This window comes from Sturnus vulgaris, chromosome 3, assembly GCF_052056855.1.
Source record: "Sturnus vulgaris isolate bStuVul1 chromosome 3, bStuVul1.hap1, whole genome shotgun sequence".
Classification (NCBI taxonomy): Eukaryota; Metazoa; Chordata; class Aves; order Passeriformes; family Sturnidae; genus Sturnus; species Sturnus vulgaris.
The window spans coordinates 80,525,686-80,548,187 of NC_142245.1; the positions used below are offsets into that span (position 1 = coordinate 80,525,686).

Genomic DNA, 22,502 nt, shown 5'->3' on the forward strand with positions numbered 1-22,502 from the left:
AATTTAGGTAAAACTTGAAGTGTCAAAAAAACCCAAAAACCTTAAGCCCCCATAGTCTGAGAATGGTTCATTTGGCTGATTATTGGTGACAGTTCCGTATGGATGGTTAGTGTAACAGTGTACTTGCTTTGGTCACTAACGTGTAGAAAAGACATGGAATCTTACTCCTTGTTTTTGCACTAAGGAAGTTATGAAATGCACTCTTAGTTATGCTGCACAGCCAGTAGAATAGTCTGTGTCATTTGACTGCACAGAAGATGATGGTAAGTAAAAATAGACTTTCTAGTACTTAAATGATTTGCAGCACCTAAAATCCAACTTCAGTAGATTGTTAGATGCCTTATCTGCAGTGATTAACCCAGGTTGTGCATTTTAACTCTTAATTTTAGTGTGTCCACTTCAATGCCAAGTTATTGTTGAGTGTAACCTGATACTGTTTAGTGTTAAATACTTCAGATCTAAAAATGTCTTAAATGCTTCATAGATAATTGAGTATCTATTTTTACACTAATGGGTTAGTAATTGTAGTAGTTGAAGGGATTTTACATGAACACAAGTCGTCTGTTGAAAGCCAGGAATGGAATGTATCAGATCCTGAGTTCCTGGTTCCAAGTGTCATGCTTTCAGTATTGTTACATCTAAAGTAACAGTTTTCAGATGTTTTTTCTCTTTAGTGGGATGAGGAATATACCTAATTCTGTCACTCATAATGGTTATTTAAAAATAACTACTAACTACTATTACTAAGTGTGATGAATTTGGGATTTAAAAGCTTCCTCCTTGGGAATTTGACAAAGATAAATTTATAGATGTCCCATCAGTAAATCAGGGCTTTTCTTAAGAAGCAATGTCAGCATATGTTAGAATGAAGCTGTATTACAAAACACTGGTGAGAGCTAGCATGAAATAAATTACAAATAATCTTTTCATTATGCAGCTGTGTATTACAATTCAAAGGTGATTATAACATTACAGTATTTGAGATGACAGATAAAAATATGTAGTCCCTGCATCTGGAAAGCTGAAGTGGCTATTAAAGGACTGTTTCTGTTCCAGATTGTGGTCAAAGGCTTCCTTTGGATATTGCAATTAAATTAATTTTTTTTCTAGTACAAATAGTTGTTTTGACAAGCTAACCTGTTTCCAATCGGCAATTTTCAACAGAATTTGAGTTTCGTATGTATGCTTAAGTTGATACTTCTAGCAGAAGACAAATACTCAGTGACAATCATTGATATGTCTTTCATCAGGAAGTGATCAGTGTGTAACTGCCTTAAATTAGTCTAGTGAAGCTGTCCTGTATTTATGTTATCTACAGTTACAGAAGTGTGATCATTTGCACTTGCTTTTGAATTAGTGAGATGCTTAAAAGCTACTTTGAAGAAAACTAGTATAGATGTTGTAAAATCTCTCAGAATTTGCAGATGAAGAAATACGATTTGGGTTTCATGCTAACAGAAGAATAGGCCTGAATATAAAGGGACAGGTGGTTATAACTTCTCTCATTGGAAGACCTGATGGTATAATAAGGCTTAGATGGCTTCAAGCATTAGCAGTGCCTTGCTCCACTATTTTCTTATAATATTAACACAACTTTCAGGAAAAAAATCCAACCCATTATGGGATTAACTCCAGTGAGATCGCTCTTCCAGTTAAGAAGGAGCTGAAAGTCTTAAATCCATCGGATTTAGTATGGTGTTTGCAGCTTGAGTTTGCATAGAAGACACCTTACACTGAGAATGGTGTAATAAATGGCAGTTTGCATTTTTGCTTAAATGTCACACTAACTTGAAGTTTGGTTTGATTCTGTTGTAAGCCATTCAGGTGGCCATGTTTCTATCCAAGAAAATGATCTTAATATTCCTATGTCCTGAACTAATCAGTAAGTCTTAGACTATAGTACTTAATTTGAGCTAGTTGGTCTTTTCTTAAGTTAACTGTTAAAATCAGTATAGGTTTCTACTAGCAAGTAAAGAGTTTTTTTTCTTAATGGTAGTATATAAACATTCACTGTTTATTGCCTCAAGTGCAACATTTCTAAATAGTTCTGCTTTCATTGAGTAATGAGTGGAGTATACAGATGAATAATGAAAAAACATTGCTAACTAAGCTTTTTGGCAAATGAAGCCTGCGAGTGTGTAATGCAGTTTGAGGTGTGTGAAGGTATACCTGCCATGCAGCTATAGATGGCATTGAGATATAACAAGTAGTGGTCACATCTCAACAAGGTGTGCACAAACTACCTTCAGTGATGGCCTATTGTAAAGCAGATTATGTGGTATTGAAGTGTGCTAAAATGCTTCTGTAGTTTTACTGTGGAGCTAGTAAAGAACAGCTACGATGATAACTAGTACAGCTGCAGGTAGATAATGATCAACTCCAGTTTTTGTAGTCTTGGGAGAAACGAGAGACATTCATGCTAATTGTGTACTACTAGATTCTAAATCCTTTGAAGCAACCTTTTTCTTCTTTAATGCACAAAGATTAAAACATGTAAAATTCAAATTCTTAATGCAGTTAAAGATAGAATAACTTGGCAATTCTGTTTTTAAGTTCGGATGGCTGGGTGTAGTTAGAGCCCAGTAATCGAGGCATGTATTGTAGAATCAAGGTAGTTTTTTTTCTGTTGAGAAAGACTGAACCTGTTTAACAGCAGGGCCAATCGTAGAATACCTGTAGTTAGCAAAAATGCATATACTGCTGTGGGGTGGGTGGGAGGCGACACAACCAACCCACAGGAAGCAAAACACTAACACCCCCAATACCCGTGTCCTTTGACCCTGAAAGATACTTAGGAAGAGGACAATATTCACCAGTTTGTAAGGGCAGTGCAATCTAAATAGGTCATAGGTGTTAGAATTCTTAGATATGGGGCAGGCAAGATTAATGTGGTAATCTTGGAACTTCTGCCTTTCCACCACATGGTAAAAATAATGTTGAGATTTCTCAGATTTCACAAATGAACTGAAATTGTGGTTAAATTTTCACATTAAGAAAGAACAGACGTGTCTTGACTCAGACATCTGGAAGCGCAAAAAGTGTCTGTGAAAAGAAAAACTTGTCGGGTCTTTTGTAAACACCTCTGTTCTTTTTCAAGCAGTGCTGACAACCAGGGAGTTCTTCCTCAGAGGAATACCAAGGGATTAGTCTTATATTTAACAGGTTTGCCCAGGACTGGTCACATCACACATACTCCCCATTTTGGAAAGCTCTTAACAAAGCATATTATTTGTTCCCTGAGAAAAGGAAAAGAAATGAAACAGTTTGAAAAAGAAGTCATCTCCCTGTGGGCAAAAGACAGACATCAAATCTGCCTGAACTACACTGCTGGCAAGTTTCTTATCTAGGATTAAAGAAAAAATAGGGAAATAACCTGGCACACCACAACATACAACATCTTCATTTAGCTGTGTTAGAGCTTTGTAGAATCTTTCCTGTCTCTAACCTGTCTGTCCTTTTCCTGTGGAAGGTAGGTGCACTCTTTAGCCAGGCATCATCTAGCAGCCACAGCATAATGAGGGGAATGTCAGGAGATGGATCTTGGCCAGATGGAAACACCGGGTCAAAAGCAGACAGGGCCCTTGGATTATGTGTCAGAAGGTAAGACTATCCTGTCCTGGCTGTTATAATCATCAGGGAGACTTTATCTTGGTACATATTTCAGAAGAAAATTGTATCTCTGTAAGGGAGGAGATTTTAAACACAGCAAAATTCAAACTTTGTGGGGAAAAAAACCCTATAACTGTGCCTAATGCTGCTGTTTCAAATATCCTGTTCAGAGAAGTGAGTGATGGCCTAGAGCTGTTATTTGTAAAATTGCTATTTGGAAGCGATGAACTAATGGCCTTGTCTAGAGGGAAGTGAGAGCCAGCCTTCAATATCTCATACACATATTCCAAAGGCAGACCTTTTCTTCCCCTACATAGCTAAGTAGTAGTTGTGAAAAACTTTATAAGGCCCGATGATGCCTCATAATTGTGTGATGCTTGAGGAAATGCCAAGTTCCTAGCAGAATTTGCATTTAAAGTTTTGATTTGAATGTCTCAGTGCAGGGCATGAAGTGAGAATAGATGTTATGCTTATAAAGCTGCAATGAATCAATGGCAGTTCAGCAGCCTCTGCAGAGTTCAAGCTCAGGATGGACCCAAAGAGCTCCCAGGTACACCAATACCTTGTGATGAGTCGCATTTGTTCTTGAAAAGTGCAATACAAGGTCAGCATCCTGCGAGGGAGAAGTGGTCGATCATTTCTTGGGACTAGGCCAGGACTTTTAATTCATTAACGACCTGGTAGTCCAAGGAACCCAGATAGGTATATGCACTGAAGGTGGTTGCTGCTCAGAAATTGCTTAAAATTAAGAGCATGTGCTTGGAAGAATACCTCTGGGACCCCAAGATATGAAGGCTTAAGAACCAGTATGAAAGTTGCTGAACTTGTTTGAAGATGTTCTGTTTCCTAGGCTACATGTCTTAGTTCAAGAAATTACGCTTCCTTAATGAAAAGGATTTTTTTTCTAAAGCTAGGGCCTCTATCAGATCAGAAGGTAGGAGGAGGCTGAAGAAGGAACATGGTAATGTAGAATATACTTGGAAGTTGTTTCCCAGCACAGTCTCTACTTCCTGAGTTAAAAGAGGATGAATCTTTGTATGTTGTTCATTAGTACTGAGAATATACAGGATTTGTTTTCATAGACAGCTTTTGGTCAGGAAAAGTCACTCTGCAGGTGTGAGTAGGACGAGCAGCATCTCTGAAGACTGGGAAAAAGGAATGTACCTGAAGGTAGAAGTAATGCGAAATGAAGAACTTAGGGACATAGGTGAATGGTCTGAGTTCTTGGTGAAACTCAGGTCAGCAGCTTTGAACTAAGACACCTTGGACTAAATGTGCTACATTCATGTCTTCTCACTATCAAGGCTGCCATTCTAGATAATACATGATTTCAGTTTGATTGGTGCTTTCTCTGTTACTTTTGCCCTTGGGCTTTGGGGAAGGAGAGTGAGTCATTACTGCATAGGTAGCTTAACTTCTCCAGACCTAACAGTTGAAGGGGAAGATGGAGACGGGAGCACACAGCTGGGCAGTGGTCCAGGAACACACCCTGTACATGGGCTTTCCAGAATCTGAGACTGGCTGACACTCCCAAATTTCTTGAGCATAATCTATAAACACACTGGATGCAGGCAAAACACCACTCTACGGTTATAGCTTAGTACTTAATGTACAGCTTACTGAGCTGAATGGTGATAAATGGATAATTTTCTACTCATCCTCAAGATGAATAGAAAACCTGGATGATACTAGAGAATCCCTTCTTGATTTTGATTATATTCTGAAACAAAATCTACTTTCATGAGGAAAAAAAAGCCTTCCCTCTTGCATCTGAACTGCAGTGACCCCAACTTAAGGTCTATCTACAGCATCTAAGTTATTTGTGTTGCATTAGGAGCTATGTTTAAGCATCTGCTGAAATCCCCAAGACGTCAGTCGTCACTTGCAATTTCTGGGGTGGTGGTGGTGAAAAGACTACAAACTCAACCTATAGAGAACATCCAAACTTGAGACTGGACTGGAAGATTCACAGTGTCTTAAGGGGAAGAAAGTATTAAAGTTTGATAGAAAGGAGAGTAAACTGATTTTCATATTAAAATGTCCCTCTATTAATATATACTTTAAAGTATGTGTCTGTGAAAGAGGAAAAACTTACTGCCTGTTGTTTTTAGCTGTTTCTTTTGTGATTCTTTTGTATAAAAATAAACCAGGTAGCTTATATCACAAATCAGTTTATTGAGTTTCAGAAAAATACTGAGTGGTAATAATAATTCCCTACATAGCTCCAGTCCTCCTTACTAGCTCCAGTCCTTTCCTAGCTAGAATGCTAGTTACTTAAGTAAAACAGAAAATAAAGCAAAACTTCAGTGGAGTTTTGTAGTACTCACCAAAGTCTTCCAAATAGTCCTTGCTTCTTGATATCAATTTGTGCCTTTTCCTTGGCTGCTGATACACCCAAAGAGGGGAATCTGCTTCTGCAGAAGCACTATTAATGCCAGTGCTAGAGAGGAAGTGCTGTGTAATAATACATTGCTTTTTTTCTGTCAGATATACCAGCAATTTGGATGGCAAAAAAAGTTTGGGATTCCTCCAAGAACTTGGGCACCTGTTCAATAGATAGCATTGATCAGCTGTGAGCTGTAAGGATCCATCAGTTACAAGTGTAAGGAAGCCTGGCCTTGCAGAGAGCATGGTACTGAGATCCACTTCTCAAACTCTCATTAAAACAATCATATTCCTCTTGCACTGGAGCTCTTCCATGGAGCTATATGCTCCATTTATACCACAGAATATGTAAGACATGGGCAAGCTGCCCATGTGCTTCAAAAAGCCTTCATCCTTACATATGAGGAGGAACAGCCCTCTGTCCAGGTGCTCTCGTAGTATCACCTTGTGCATCCTGCCTGTTTGCACAGAATCAGATTTTTTTGTTGGTTTTTTTTTGCTTTTGTAATATATTCAATATTCTTGCTAGGGAAATACAACATTTATGTTATGTTCTCTTTAACCATTCTGTAAATACTTCCGTTTTTCCTGGATGTCATTTAAAAGAAAGAAAATGTCAGATTGATTCCATACATCCTCGGCCAACAAATGGTAAAAAACCAATATCCAACTGGTTATCCAACTGGTTCTGTAACAGTTCCTATGAAGTGTCTGATGAGATATTTAAGCACAAATAAGTTTTGCAAGGTGAAAATTAATGTTGTTTAACTTTTAACCTATGCTGCTTTTACATACTTCATGTTGTCAGAGAAACTGGTTGCTTGAACTAAAAATATCTCTGTGGAATTCTGACCTGACAGAAACACTCCAAGCATTTACTGCTGTGTCCCCAGGAGCTGAAATGGGCTCCAGGATACCAGCTCACCAGTCACCAAAAGAAGCCTGATCTTGCAAATCTCATCACTAGGTCTGGGTTTACGTGGTCATGTTAAGTATCCACAGAAAGCTTTCTTGGATACAAGCTGCCTTATAGCAGTTAAGTCTTTTTTCCACTTTTAACGACTTCTGCCTGTTGATTAGAATTTCCTGACTACATGAAGGCTTTAGGTTGGGATTTTTTCTCACTGTTTTTCTTTTAAGGTGGAAAAAATGAATCCATCAGAAATGAGAGTTGTATCCAAATGAGGAAAAAGGATCATAAATCTTCATTGGCAAAAATGTTAAAATACTCTTGAGGCAGGGCAAAAAAATTAAATTATTTAAGAAGGCACTAGGTCTAATAAAAATAATTTTGAATGTTATTTTGTTAACAGTTTTGTTCCCCATGTTGCAGCCTATCTCTACTCACTGCTCTACAACAGAAGAGATAATAAAATTGGAAAAGGAAAGGGAGAACAACAGAGGTGATAATAGATACAAAAGTGTTCTTATGTGAAGGACAAGTCACTGGAGCAGGAATCTTAATTTTGAAAAAGACATTTTTCTCAGGTGACCAAAGTGTTTTGGTAAAATGATAAGTAGCAATCGTGCTGAGTAGGGAATGATTTTTCACCATCTCTAGTAAACATATGAATGTTTGGAGAGCTGTATTTTCACTCACGCAAACAGTGGAACTCCTTGCATGATATTTACAGATGTTAAAGTTTCTCATTCTTCAAAAGCAACTTGAAACTTAAGAAAGAAGTTCTTTCTCAGGATATCCCCAAGATTATGAATCAGAATAAAAGAATGTGTTCCAGGAACAACTTATGTTCTTGCCATGCTTTTACCACTTTTTCCTAGGTATGTATCCCCCAATGGCCGTCAGCAACAGGAAGCTCACCCAGCTGAACTTCTTCTGATCCAACACAGTTGTTCCATGAGTCCAGTGTTATATCTGTGATGAAAAACTTAACTAGCTTTAAATTCTTCAGGTTTCACCATAGTTCTGGGGCATAGGTGTTGCAAGAGTTTGTAATGATTTAACGGAAACACTTAATCTAATAGGATTATCTTGACATTTTAAAATTCAGCTGAAAACAAGGGATCTTGAAAACAAGTTCATCATTGAACTCCCTACTTCAAAATTTTCCCCACTGACCAAGGCTGGTCAGCATTCTTACATATGTGCTCTGGCATTGTTTTAACTTTTTGCATGAGTACAGCTCCTTAGTTCTTTCATAAACTTTTTCTTACAAATTCTTAACATCCATCTTGATATTCCCTCATTCCTCCCTGATCAACCTACGTTTTTCAAACAAATTAGGTTTTCCAGATCTTTGCACATACAACCAATTGACCAACCTCACTTAATACTTAGGGTGTGCATCCAAAAATCTTACTGTTTCTTGCTCAGGTGAATCAAGATAAAATTTCTATGGAGTACAGCTTTGCCAAATGTTGCCACAAATCCCAATTTATTTTAACATTTTTCCAGTGTCTCTTGTATACGTTTAGTTCTCCTCTTTTTTGCGCATATTCCTGCAGGCCTTTATTTCTTACTGTTATAGTCAACTTCTACATCTTTCAACTTACTGCTCTACTTTCTTTTTTTTAATGTCCCATAAATAGTAGTTTATGATCGAACAAATTATTTTTATCTCTAATATCTAAATTCTCTCCAGTGTCTTGTCTGTGAAAGAATTTCTTCAGAAAATGCCTTTTCATGTTAACAAATTGAAGAAAAGCTCTATACACCAGCCTGTCTCTGAATCTTTTTACCTTCTCCTTGAGAGTTATAAGTTCTTCAGGACAAAACTGACTCTAGTACATTGCCTGTTTTTTGTTTTGTTTTGGTTTTTTTCCTTCTTCCCAAGTAGACCTTGTCCCAGTGAAATTCTAACACGCTCCGTGCTCCTCAGCACCCCTCTGGTTTGCAGAGCATTGTTCCTGTTGGGAATACTAAACTGACCCTCTGGAAACTCCACTTGAAGTGAGTCCTTTTACTTGAATTTCTGTATTGGATCAGTCTCCTTGTCTTTCTTTTTTTTGCCCTGCAAGTCTTTATTCTGCCTGGTATTTTTAGTCCTAAACAGCCTAGTACGTATTTTCAGGTTTCTAACAGAACTGTATTTTACAGTCTCTTTAAAAAAAAAAAAAAAAGATGAATTCTGGGTGGTGTGTTATAATTGAAACTTCTTAGCCTTTCCGCTTAATTGCTTTCTAAATCTGCTTCTAAACAAACAACACAACTTTTAAATCTCTTGTCATTCCCTGCAAGTGTGGAGACCAGTGATTTTTTACAAAGTTCTTCTCACCTCTTTTCTTAAAAACATTTCTCCCTCCCACCTGCCATTCTGCTCCTTACTGCAGCAGCTGAATTCCCCCATTCCTCTAGAAGAAAACTTGTGAGGGATTTTATCCAGGAACCCAAAGCTCTTGTTGCTGTATTGAGCAGGTACTTCTGGGCCCAGATTATCACCTTCTCATGCAGCTTGCTTTAATCTGGTCATACTGAGGGTCAGCATTTGATCCAGGATGCAAATGCAAGACCCTACAACCACAGGCAGCACATATTTCCATACAGCTGGCAAGCATGGGTCAGTGTGGATGGTACAGGGATATGACTCCCAAAATCATAAATCTAGACTCTGAACAGTTTGTTAACTCATTAACGGAAGAATATACATGTATTTATAACAGTAAAGCTAATTTTGCTTATCAAAGTGCTGTTAATTATTCTACCCAAACCAGAAATGTGCAGCCATCGCTCCCCTCTAGTTTCAGTGTTCCTTTAAAGGCCAAAAAGTACTACTAAAAGGCAGTTTTCACCTTTTATTTGTTGCATACACATGGATCATCTCAGGTGGAAACCAGTAACTGCTGGTGGATGCCCTTTAAGTTTTGAATTTGAAAAAGTCAAGTGCAAAGAGCCTACTATGCTTGCCTTTCTTGGGATCTGACTGGCCAACTTCAGTTTCACTTCTTTACTTAAGCTTAGCTATTTGCTGAATATTAAAAATCTCTAGAGTTCTCTAGAGTTTTTTGGTAAATGGCTTGAGTTAAAGACTAATATGAAGTTTTCTATTTAAGCTTCTTGGAGAGGGCCCACAAAATGAACAGGAACTTGTGAGGAATAATTACAAAGGTGAATTAATTCCTTGTTGAGTAAATATGAAGGATTAGATATTGTAAATTAGCCTTGACAACTCCATCCTTGAAAGAAAGAACTATGTAAGGCCTTGAAAAGAGCAAAAGCAGACTTGCAGAGTAAATTAAATGCAATTAACTGGTGAGAATCTGTTTATTACCGTTCACTGTCTGTCTTATTTAAAAAAAGCATTTCTTAAGGTAAAAAAAAAGCACTTTGGTACATACAATCTCAGCCTAATAACTGATGTTACTTAGCCAAGAATTGTAGTTTTATATTTCAAGTTGTTGAAAATCTGCTCTAATATGCTTCTTAGATGCTAGAATAGGCAAGCTTTTCCTGCCATCAAAGTAAACAGGCCTAAACCCCAAACCAGGGAGAACTGGCTCTACCAGATGACTTGTACAATCAGTGAAAGATCCTTTTACATTTTAAACACTAAAATAAAATCTATCTTTCCAGAATCACCCAGTCCTGACCACATTACTTCAGAGCCCATCTCCAGATCCATGCTTTTCGCTGGCACTTCTCCCTCCAGCTGACCATAGAATCTTCCCAAGAATTTATGTGAAGAGAGAAAAACTTGCTATTTCCAGGGAATGGATAAAGTTCCTATTTCTCAAAGAATTTTGAAGAAGTTTTATGTTGTCAGCAGTTCCCTTTTGTTCTTCTATAGTTTTGTTTTGTCGAAAAACAAACAAACATCTGCTGAGTCTTTCAGTGTACCAGAACAATCTAGGAGCCCTTGTGACAGAGGGAGATGGGCAATGCCAACACTGCTGTCTCCAGCAGAGCAGGATGGGGTAAAGCAGTTTGTTGTGTCTGCTCAGCAGATGTAGTCTGTGAATTGAAGGAAGCTGCACAGTTTCTAAGATAATAAGGTACAATTAGTGCCAGATGTGAATGTGGCAATTTTACAGTAAGTAAACACAATTCTGAACAATTAAGCTGTAAATTAAAGAAACTTTACCTGAAGTACACAATGCAAATGGAAGCAGGAGTTTGACTTAAGCTGCTAGTTTGCTGTGCAAGTCACTTCCTGTGTTACAGATATGCGATGCTGTGGCATCTTCACGAAATATTGTAAAAATTGCAGATTTTTAGAAGTTATTCCTTATTAAAAGCATTGCAAGATAAGTGACTAAAAATCATCAGCAGTAAAGCTGAGGATAAATTAAGCTGATAACAAAAAAAAAAATTCATCTTAAGTAAACTGATTTCCTCTGAATAGGCTGTATGGAGATTTGCTGTGTGAATGCACCTTGGTTTTTTTCTACTAGGAAACGTGGACTGACATGAAATAATACTGTGCAGAGACTCTTAAAGAAATTCTAGCTGACCCTGGGCTTTTGCCAAGCACTCAGAGAAAGGTCAACATACTGAAGTCGAACTGCAGCATTTCACCTACTCAAGACGTCAAGGGAAGTGTTGCATAAACTGACAAAGCATCTGAGCAAAGATTCTGGAAGCTGTTTTTCGATTTCTAGATGCTGACTCTCACCCTCCAAATACCAGCATTTTTCTTAACAGTGTAGTTGCAGGTGAAGATGTACAACTCAACGGTTCATCTGAACAGATGTATTTCAGTATTTCGTGTGCCCTCGCTTATTCAGGGGGCTGAATGGACATACAAGGCAACAGCAACTCCTCAAAACAGCTAAAAGCCGGCATCTCTCCCCGTGCGGGTCTCCTTCATACTTGCCAGTCAGAAGCCCCTTTATGAGTACCGACTCCCAGAAGTTTCATTTTGCCCATTGAACTGATACACCCACAACCAGCAGTGTCTTATTAACAGAGCCTTGAGTTTCGTAAGACTGGGTAACTACAGAGCAGCTGAAAGCTCTCCAGCAGTTTGAAAGCTCGTGGCTTACTGTGTAACTGAGGGTGTTCACGTGAAGTTGGCTTTAAATTCTTCTCTCTAGCAATAAACTACGTTCTAGAATTCCTCTCTTTTCAATGTCTTACTCTTGTACACTTACTGATGTTAAGGTGGGATCTTATTACATTTCCTACCCCGTTCCTTTTCTTTACAGCCAATTACGAAGCTTTGAGCGGTGTTTATAGGATTTTAGTGTCCCAGTCACTGAATGATTTAGTTCAGTCATCATCCAAATATAGAGCATTTAATCAGACGTAGCACTTTCTGGCCGCTTGGCGCTGGGAACCCCTTGATGTCCAGAACCCAAGTATTTATAACTAGGTAAGCTCGCTGTCATCAGAGACCTTCTATTTGGAGTGCTTAGCGTGCTACGTGACACAGCACAGCTGCAAAGGCGGCGGCAGGACCACAGCTCCGGGCTCGGTGGGCAGCCGCTCCTCCCCGCCGCTCCTCCCGCGGCCCGGCCCCTGACGCGGCCCCTGACGCGGGCCGTGACGCGGCCGCGGCGCCGCCGCCATCAGCGGGCGCCGGCAGCGGAAGCGGAGCCGCATCCGGCGCGGCCGGCGCGGGCAGCGGCCGCCATGGGGGGGGTGCGGGCGGCCGGGCGGCGGCTGCTGCGGTGGCTGCGGGGCACCGAGGGGCTGCGGGAGATCTGCCGGCAGTACCCGCTCTCCTGCTGCCTCCTCCTGGGGCTGGGCACCGCCACCCTCCTCCTCAACCGGTAACCGGGCGGGCGGGGGAGCCGGGCGCGGGCGGCGCTGCGCCTTCTCACGCAGCGGCTTTTCCTTCCCGTGTGTCTGTAAAGGTATCTTCATATTTTGATGATCTTCTGGTCGTTCGTGGCTGGGGTCGTCACCTTCTACTGTTCCTTGGGACCGGACTCCCTCCTGCCCAATATTCTGTTCACAATAAAATATAAACCCAAGGTAAATATGCCTGTCAAGAGTCTTGTGCTTTCTTTAAATATAATAATTTATGTGGAGTAGCAATTCTAGTTTAGTCCTAGCTGCTTTCAGAAAAAATATTGTGCATCAGTACAGCTCATACACTCCTACTGACAGGTATTTTGTGGCAAATAGGTGATGATTAAGACTGAATTCTTCGCGTGTTTCTGCATAGTCCCACCAAATCCACGTATGGCTGCAAGGCCGGCTGTTGGAGTGTCCATGGATGTTGTTTCCTGCTTCCCTCATTGTACATTTTGAGCATTTGAGTAGCAGGCACTGGAGAAACTATGTTGTTTGCTCCGTTAGTGGAGCTTTTCTGTTCTAAAGATGCCCTCCTTTTGGCAGGCCATTGGTGAGTCTTCTTTGCTCGCAGTAATCAAAGTCCTCTAAGCATTACTGCATTTCAGAGAGAAAAATATTCCCAAAGCAAATTGCTCTTTTCTAACTTAAAACAATTAAGTATAGAGTTTCATAGGGCTAAAAAGTTATTGTTGTAGTAGTTCAAGACTGTGAGCAAGGCAGAGAAACCATCTGATCTGTTAATAGACTGATAAATGTACAGGGAGGCGAGTGGAGATGTGAAGAGATATCTGTGTCCTCTCACTTTGTTTCAGCGGAAGTGGTTTTTCTTTTTGGTTCAGTTGTTTTTCATACCATGCCTTATTAGCTTGCTTTCCTGCTGGAGGAACAAGTTTGTCTTTATTCAGTTCTCTGTAAAAGCTGCTCTAAAAGGAAATTCACGAATGTGTCCGTATATTAATAGAGTTGTCGTTTTGGAGAATGTAAACTTGTCCAAATCTCTTAGCAGTTGGAATTGCCGGAGCTGTTTCCCCATGGTCACAGTTGTGCTGTATGTGGCAAGGTCAAATGCAAGAGGCACAGGTAAATTACGTATGTGACACTGGTACACTTAGTACTGCTGCCATTTTACACATCACAGTAGGAAACTGTCAATTGCACATTGTTGCATGAACTTCTCCATGCTCTCCTGCAGACCTACTTTGCTTCTGGAAAACTATCAGCCATGGCTGGATCTGAAAGTGCCTTCCAAGGTTGATGCATCACTTTCAGAGGTAATTGGTGCATCGTTTCTTTAGTACATTAAAATTCTGTGGGTTTTCATTATGTATCTTCTAAACTTTTTGTTTCTGGTTCAGATGTACCTCGCAGGTATTTTAACTTATTCAAGTAAAAGTCAAATCAAAAGAGTGTTTGCTGGGAGCAGGGAGTGAAGGTGCCCTGCTTTTAAACATGGACTGCTTCTGTAGCAGTGCACCTGGAACGTAAAAGAAATGCCTGTGTAAATTGGGAAGAATAACGGAAAGAACAGTTAAAACTGAACATGTCTGAGTCTTAAAAAGTTAAGGATTTCAGCCTGCTTAGTTTCTTGGAGTTGTGGGTGAAAGGTGATTTGCTCCAATTACAAAATTTCTGTAATCAAGATGATAATTTGATGGTAGGGAGCTTACAAGAAGATTGGAAATAGACTATTACAAGAGCATGGAGGAAAACAAAGGAGAATGGATTCAAACTGATGGAGTAGGTTTAGATTAGATATTAAGAAGAAATGCTTTACCGTGAGTATGGTGAGGTGCTGGAACAAGCTGCCTAGAGAGCTTTTGGTTGCCCTATCCTTGGAAGTGTTTAAGGCTGGGTGGGATGGAGCATCCTGGCCAAGTGGAAGGTGTCCCTGCCCGTGGCAGGGGGTTGGAACTGGATGATCTTTAAGGTCTTTTCCAACCCGAACGATTCCATGAATCTATTTGAAATCATCAGACAAAGCTGTAACAAAATCAGTAGCAAAGCTGTAACAAAAAGAAATTGCTGAATTTACTCAAAGAATAGCATATATATGTATCTTTTTTAATAAGACTGTAAATCAGGAATTTTGTTTTGTTCTAATCTCTTCAAAAAAGAGCTGTTTGAAGAGCAGTTTTTCTTTGGGCTTGGTTTTTTGTTTATTTCCTTGATTAGTAATTGATGAAATGTATTGGGAGCTAAACAGATAAACTCTGTGTTTTTTGAAGCTGAGAAAATGCACAAGCACTTATATCCATTTATCTGTGGTAGGAGGATGAACAAGTGGCATGGCAGAAGTGAGAGGATTTTTGTGTGTCAGTTCTTGCAATTAACAGCATGGTGTATGAAGTTAAAGGCATGTGTATCTGTGGTATAAGCTAACACTTTAGTTCAGCTCTGTGAGATGCTGTCCCAGGCATGGCCCACTGCAGGAGTGGAGGAAGAGAGTGAGAACCTGAAGGAAGACATGGACAGTTGAAGAATGTTTTTAAAACAGAATAGGTGACAACTTGTTGACTTCCTCTAGTTGAATGAAGTGAGTTCTGTGAATGAAGTGAGTTCTGTGATTTCAGAAGCAAGCAATTATTCTTTTAAAGTTACTTAATCTATTTTTAAAAATAAGTTTAAGTGTATTAAAATGACTATTGCTGAATAGAATTTCAGTAGACTTCTGTGTTAATAATAGAAGGTAAAATAAATGCTTCTATGCATTTAGTATTTGTAGGATTTAGGGTACCAAATAGCTGTGGCAGTCTACCCAAGGATGTTGTAAATGCTGGAGAACTGGAAGTTTTCTTGTTTGGCTTAAATAGGAGTTTGATGCTGAAAAGGTTCTCTGTAGTATCTCTGCATAAGTGATATGAGTAGATACCATAATTATCTTCTTGGCATTTTGTATGTGATTGCTGTAGTTCTGCTTTTACTAAAAGAGTGGCCTTTTCTTTGCTGTAACTTTTCACTTCAGTGGCATGTCCTAGGCCCTGGTTTATTTAGCACTGCAGATGTGGGTTTTGTGTATCCATGCCCATGCTTCTCATTCCTTTACCTCCTTTGTGTACTTAACTAGAGAGAAGAACCAGACCCGAGCTCTGGACTTTCCCAGGGCAGCGAGCCAGGGTCACCCTCCTGGATGGACCCAAACAAGTAGTCTGAGCCACCTTATTCACCTGTGTTGGACAGATACTGTTTGGGATGAGAAATCTCATTGCATGGCTCCTCATTGCAGCTGTTCTCTACTGAGGGTAGCAAGGTGTTCTGCCCACATCATATTCCTCTTGACAATCTGCTCTGAGGCTGCAGCACGTAATGCTGGCCTGGAATTGGATAGCCTGCTTCAGGTTGGAAGGAGAGACTGCTTTTACTTTCTTTTGTGGGTTAGTCATGCATTAGAGAGAAGCTGATAACAGTGTGAACTGAATTAAGGTTAATTAGATTCTAACGGAGTGCAGCCTGTTTCTAAAAAGCAGTTTTTTCAAATACTTGGAATAATTTTGGATTTTTTAAATTGTGTTTTAATTTTTCTAGTTCTTTTTTTGCAGCTTGAAGAATTTTGGCAATATTCTCATTTCCAAATGTTTCTAATTTGAACCAGGTGTATAGCCTTTAAGCTTGTGTTTTCAAGTGCTTTCAGAATAATTTATTACACCCTCAAATCAGAAGAAATCCAAGTTTTCTTCACAAGTATGGATTTTTCTTTCTTGGATTGTGATGACAGTTTGTCTCACTTTGTGAATTCTTAATCTTTTGCAGCCTTGTTTTAGTCTATTCAGCTGCTGTGCATGGTTTAGAAGAATAACAAAACCTGTGCCTAGAGGTTTTTCCTCTCTGCATTTATGTTTGTTGTTACAGTTGAATTCTAAACTGTCTCAACCATGCATCCATCAATATTTTATGATTTGAGCTATATCCTGCACTAAAATAAGGCAGTGACCTAAGTGTAATTTTGCTTCCAGTTTCTAATCCATTTTGCATTATGTTTGTTTCTTCAATGTTTTCTTTCTTTTTGAATTAGGACATGATATCAGTTGGCTAGTTTTACGTTGTGTATAATCCAGGTGCTACCGATTGTGTAAAGAATTTAATCCTGTTCTGTTGATGAATTGGTCTCTTTCTCTACAATTTCATTTTTGCTATATGAGGGATGATTGCAGGTCAAATCTGTGGAAAGCTGCTCAGCTACTCTTCAACAGCATTGTAAAAAAAAAGTCTCACTGGACCAAGGGACTGCTGTCTTTTGATTTCACTTTTTTTTTTTTTTAATTCTTCTCAGGTTCTTGACGATGAGACTAGAATTTTGTTTTGTTTTCTAAAAGCAAGAAATAGACAAACACATGACAAGAATCAGTTATTACCTGAATGTGCTCTTTGCAAGTCCTGAACTCTTATAGTAACACAGTGGACTGTATGCTTTCTCATTGGAATGGCTTGTTCTACCCCTAGGAAGTGGCCTCAGCTGTCAGATTGTGCTGTCTTTTAAAGCTTTATAATTGTTACTGTGGTTTATATATCAAATCCTCGCTCATATCTATTCTAATTGGGCCTGGTAGTTCTGACCTGCTACTGACTCAGTCATCACTCGTCTCTGCAGTTCCTCCTCCTGACAATAGGATCAGTTGTGTGGCAGTCCCCAAAAAGCTTGTCTCAGCAGCAAAGACTGACTAGCTTGCAGTGTTGTAGTGCATACTAGAAAATAATTTCTGTCTCTTTTTTTTTCTTTTTAAATTTAACTCCTGCTTATATTGCTACCTGCTGCATTTGGTTTTACACTTGTAATCTCTTTTCAATTCAAAGCTGCCCACGCATAGTAAAACCAGTCATTTTAGAAAATGCTTGAAAAAATAGGTAAGCTTTAAATGAAATGACTCATCATTTGTATTTAAAACTGGAGAATATTTTACAGACAAGGAAATGGCTTGTTATTAGCTGTCATTCTTTGAAGTGTTCCGTCTACTTTATCGGTGTGAGTGAAGTGTGAGCAATTGAGCCTGAATAATATTTTTGTTGCTGTTGGAAGTGGGTACACATGTCCTGATTCCCCAGTGCTTCATGAAAGTGCAGTGGATGATGTCGCAGATTTTTTTCTGTCCAGCAGAATCACACTGACACAGTCTGAAATGCTGATAGGGTTCAAGGGAAAACAGTATGGGCAGCATGCCTTGAAATCCAGTTAGTGGCAGTCTGTGGCTTGTTACTTCTTGAGTGCTTCTATTTTTGCAGTAGGGATGATTTCACACAGTAGCTCTGCCTTAACTTCTGTACAGCACCTTGGTGGAATGGAGCATCATACTTAACTGCCTCTGCCATGCCATGTGTTTAATTAGTTTGCAAGTAGGGGCTGCTTTCTGTGTCCACACATTTTTTGTTAGGGCCATATAGATAACCTGACTCCTAGTAGAATGTGTCCTGCCTTCTGATCTCTTCACCAGTGATAAGTGGACGCCAGTGAAAATTGCATTTTGAGTTAGTTGTCTGTCTCTCTGTCTTTGTCTAGTGAGATTATCTGCAGTGTTCTGTGGAAGCAGTACCATAAAGCTCGTTTTACAAGTGTGGCTGTGGAAGGGAAACACAGGCTAGTCTGTAAATGTTTCAGCTGGTGCTTAGTTACTACAACATGGGATGAATCTGAAGGAGACTTCTTTTGAAAAGACTCACTCTTGAATGGGAAGTGTCATCAGGTCTTGCACTTTTTTTTACTTTTCTTGCTTATTTAATAACTGTGAGAAGATGAATCTCAGAACCATGTGTTTTTGCTTAGGCAACAGTAAGGATCAGTCACTGTTGGAAACAATTCTTCTAGTGCCTTCAGAGGCCTCTGTATAGGACTATAGAAGAAGAAAGGGCCAATAAGTTATGTTAGCATCTGATGAACTGAATTTGTAGTGGCACATTCATGGAAAGCTTGATAGACAGGCTCTCAGTTCAAAAGTAGTAGTCATAAATGAAGAAAGCTGTTTCACGAGGAGTTCATTGTATTCCATTTGAATATGCTGTCTCATGCTTGAAGGCTGTGCAAGTGCACTTTCCACTCCAAACAGAAGATGCTCTGCTGCTGTTGTTCCTAATGGGGAGGCACAGAGCAAAAGTGGAGGAAGAAGGAAAAGGGCTCCTTTAATAGGCAGGTGGACTTTTTGCAAGTTTTCTGTAAGGCACTTCTTCTGCAGAGTGCACTTTGAGCCTTGAAAGAGGTTTATTTTGTTAGAAACTCCACATGAACAAAAATAATGTTCCAATACCTGTGAGACTGAGATTTCTTTGGAATAAATTGGTGGCTCGTGTAGTGGCAGTGGTATGGAAGGTATCAGGTAAATTGGTTTAAGTAGTCTAATATACTTCTCTTAAGGCCAATGGCCTGTGATTGCTGACTGGAGCTGGATGTGATCTCCTTTCTATTGTCTGAAGATTAACTTCCATAGAAGGTTCTCTGGGATTTCTTAATCTCTTCTAGACTGGGAATTGAAGCATGTATTTCCCTCACCCTTCCACCCTGCTTATAAATGGAAATACGAGTTTATGGGGTGGGGATGACACAGGACAACATGATACAATATTTAGTTTACCCATCCATCATTAACACTTGACGGTATTACAGTTTCGAGATCTATTACTGCTGTAGCACATAAGGGTAGGAGAAGAGACATTGATGGCTTTGGGTGGTCCATAACACAAACATCTAAAGTTATCCCAAGCTGCAAAATGTCTCTTCAGAGAGAGGGGAAGAAAATCACTGAAGTGGAACAACTGGAAAAGAGAAAGTGTCTTATCAAATCTGAGTAGGTGATACTCTTACTAGTGAAGACAGAAAAAGTATTCATGAGCTGCTCAGGTCTGAAGAGGTGAGAAGAATTAAAAAGGCCATGTGTGTTCTTTGAGTATGTTTTTATAATCGTGACAGGAGCAGAGGCAAGTAGTGCCCTAAAGATAGTATAAATTTAGTTAGTCTTGAATTCTTGCAGTGCATACTGTGTGAATGAGTGCAGCAGCAGATCTTGTAAGAAGAGAAACACTCTCATGAATGACACTTGTGTATCAGCTGTTACATTCAGCTTTCCTTTCAAACAGACTCCACATTTTTCTTGTACACAGTGGCTTTGAAAAACCTTTCCTTCTACAGAGCATAGCAGAGCAGCCTCACATAGCAACACATGTATTCTCTGTTACTTCCCTCATGAGCATTGATGCTGTTGGGGACAAACTGATCTCTAAAACACTGATTCAAATTAAGGGATATGTTACAGTGGGAGAAGGTGGTGTGGGTGATATTTCGGGGCCACAGTGAAGGAGGAGGAATCTTAAGAGAACTTTATCCCTCTGTCTCCTTCCTTGTTACAGATGACTTTCATAGGAATTGCTTTTTATGACTTCTTTTGCTTTCTTTTGGGAGTGGTGAGCGTACAGGATTGACTGTCCCACCTTGAAGGTGGAGGTTTGGGTGAAAAGGGATGGAGGTGTGTGTTAGTGCAGTATATAACTGTGCCTGTAGGACACTCTGTGCTGTGTCAGAAAAGAACGGGGACTGATCTGAAAAGTTAGAGATAGGCTGTTTAAGACAAGATTATATTTTTTATAGCATTTGCTTGACAGTGGCCACTGTGCTTCATGTTACTGATAGTACGTGTGGCAGATGTTTCTTGATGATGTCTGATGAAACCATCACTTTGCTGTTACTTGCCCAAAGTACACTGATGACGATGCAAAATGGTTGATCTAGCAACAGGATCACAACTTACACATTTTTATGTTTTATGATGTATGAATTATGGCATATGAGTTTTGGGGCTGTTTGTCTTCTAACAGGGATTTGTAGTAAACTGTTTATTTTTTAACATGATTGTCTTTGTTCTGCACAGGTGCTTGAGTTGGTGCTGGAAAACTTTATTTATCCATGGTACAGGTACGAGCTTCACCTAAAAGTTACTGTTTTTAATGTCACAAATATTTGTCAACCTATTTAAGAAGTTGTCACCTGAAAATAAACATTTCTGTTTCCTTAGTGAGAGATACAGCATACTTTTGAGTGCTACGAATCATTGTTTTATTGAACAGATCTTTTAACAGTTTAGTTGTAATAGAGGTGGTTCTGAAATTTGGATTTCATCCTTAAAACACTTTTAGATTGTCTATTTTCATATGTTCATTTTGTGATAACTCTTACTTGGAAGTAAATACAGATTGATGAAAATCTGTATAAAAATTCAACCTACCTGTCACTACCTCTGAAATTTACTTCCAGATTAGAAGCGTACTGTTCTATCACATTGCTTTAAGAAAATAAAAAAAATAACTTTGCAGGATTTTAAAGAAAAGGTATTTCAGATACATATGGCAAACTTCTTGGAGATCATCTCATAATTTTCTAACTTCTAAGACTGTCTAAGACTGATTGATTATGTTGCACTGAATAGAATAGCACTGCATAAATAACTTTAAAATAGTGAATAAAGAAAAGACTATAGCTGATTATTTTTCCTGTTTTTTTTTCCTTTTGAGTTTTCTTCCTTGTACTTTGATATATTAATTAGTGCTTTTAAGTACTTTGTAAGAAGATATTAAAATATTTCTAGCTAGTAATGCTGGCAGTAATGTGTTAAAACAACATCTTGCCTTAATTCTGAATTTGACTTTTTAATTGGATGGAAATGTTTAATTTGTCATAAAAAAGAGTATGCTTTCTTTTATTTTTGCTCTGTATTGTTTGGATTTTATTCTGTCTCTGGGATTTAAAATGTACTGTTCAGACTTCTTTGCCTCTTGGGTTTTTGATTGCGGCCAATACCTGCATGTGTCACCTCTGACTTTGTATGTTGAATATGCTGAAGTGTAAAACTTCACTGCTGATGCAAACGGCAGAGGGAGCTTTAGCACCATGTGTTGTAAATGCAAGTTGAAAACCTTAAGGTTTTAAACTTTCAAATACAGAAAACTAAAGTATGTTCTACTGAGTTGTTGATAAAGTAACAAATGTAAGGCAAGTATCTCCTGTATTGCATGATTGGAAGAGAGGTTTTTTCTTGGCTGGTGGAAGATGTCTTCAATGTCTTTGTTATGGACTGACAAGGAAACTTGCCTTCCACTAATTACTTACCTCTCTGACACTCAAGGCAGTGGAAGTCTGGAATACATCATCTGATGGGGATAATAATTCACTATATATATAATAAGCAGTTAGAAATGTGGTGTAAAATACGCTTGGTATGAAGCCAACCAGCCTACATTCTGCTCCATCTTGCCCTCTGGTGAGCAGTATAGGTATTCCTGTGCTGTCTTCAGTTCTGCATGGCTGCACCTTCAGATTTTGAACTAATTCTGTAAATTCACACCGTGCTGATCAAATCTAGCAAGCTTTCAGTGAATCAAAAATACTGGGATTTCAGTGACCTACAGTGAGTGCAGCGATGTCCAAGGAATTCTGCAGGAAACAACTTGGTCCTGAAAGGCTCACTGGTTTCAGTTTAACCGTAGTGATGTCAGATCTGATCCTGTTTAATCTGGACATTCAGGTGTTCCAGCAGGGGTTGTGCAGGGAGACCTGAACTGTGTCTGTGTGCCATAATTTGAGAGCTGGCTTGTAGAGCATGTCAGTTCCAGCCTTTCCTACTCTAGCTGTGCCTGCACTGTTAGCAAAGCTCACATCACCTGGGAGAGAAGATTCTTGTATTCAGGACATGTTTGTTTACTGAGCAAATAAACCTCACTCAGGTTAATTCTTCCCAGAGCCTTTGCATCCACGCTGTCCTTATTTGGCAGCGTGGCTGGGTAAGCACTAGCAGCAATTCATACTTGACAGATAGGCTGGTAAAAGAGTTGGCTATGTTCC

General features: G+C 39.2%; 1 protein-coding gene across 4 annotated transcripts in view; it reads left to right on the forward strand.

The window, feature by feature from the left end:
• The first annotated feature begins 12,496 nt into the window (after positions 1 to 12,496).
• The window catches only part of SNX14 (sorting nexin 14), a 45,121-nt gene continuing 35,115 nt past the window's right edge, over positions 12,497 to 22,502 (forward strand). For 2 of the 4 annotated variants that reach the window (XM_014877799.2, XM_014877800.2), the window contains exons 1-5: positions 12,497 to 12,663; positions 12,748 to 12,868; positions 13,695 to 13,771; positions 13,884 to 13,962; positions 20,536 to 20,579. In XM_014877799.2, coding sequence (XP_014733285.1) covers positions 12,524 to 12,663; positions 12,748 to 12,868; positions 13,695 to 13,771; positions 13,884 to 13,962; positions 20,536 to 20,579 — 461 coding nt within the window. In that variant the 5' untranslated portion in view covers positions 12,497 to 12,523. The remainder of the gene's footprint in view (positions 12,664 to 12,747; positions 12,869 to 13,694; positions 13,772 to 13,883; positions 13,963 to 20,535; positions 20,580 to 22,502) is intronic. The other 2 variants (XM_014877801.2, XM_088162079.1) reach the window with 1 other exon arrangement.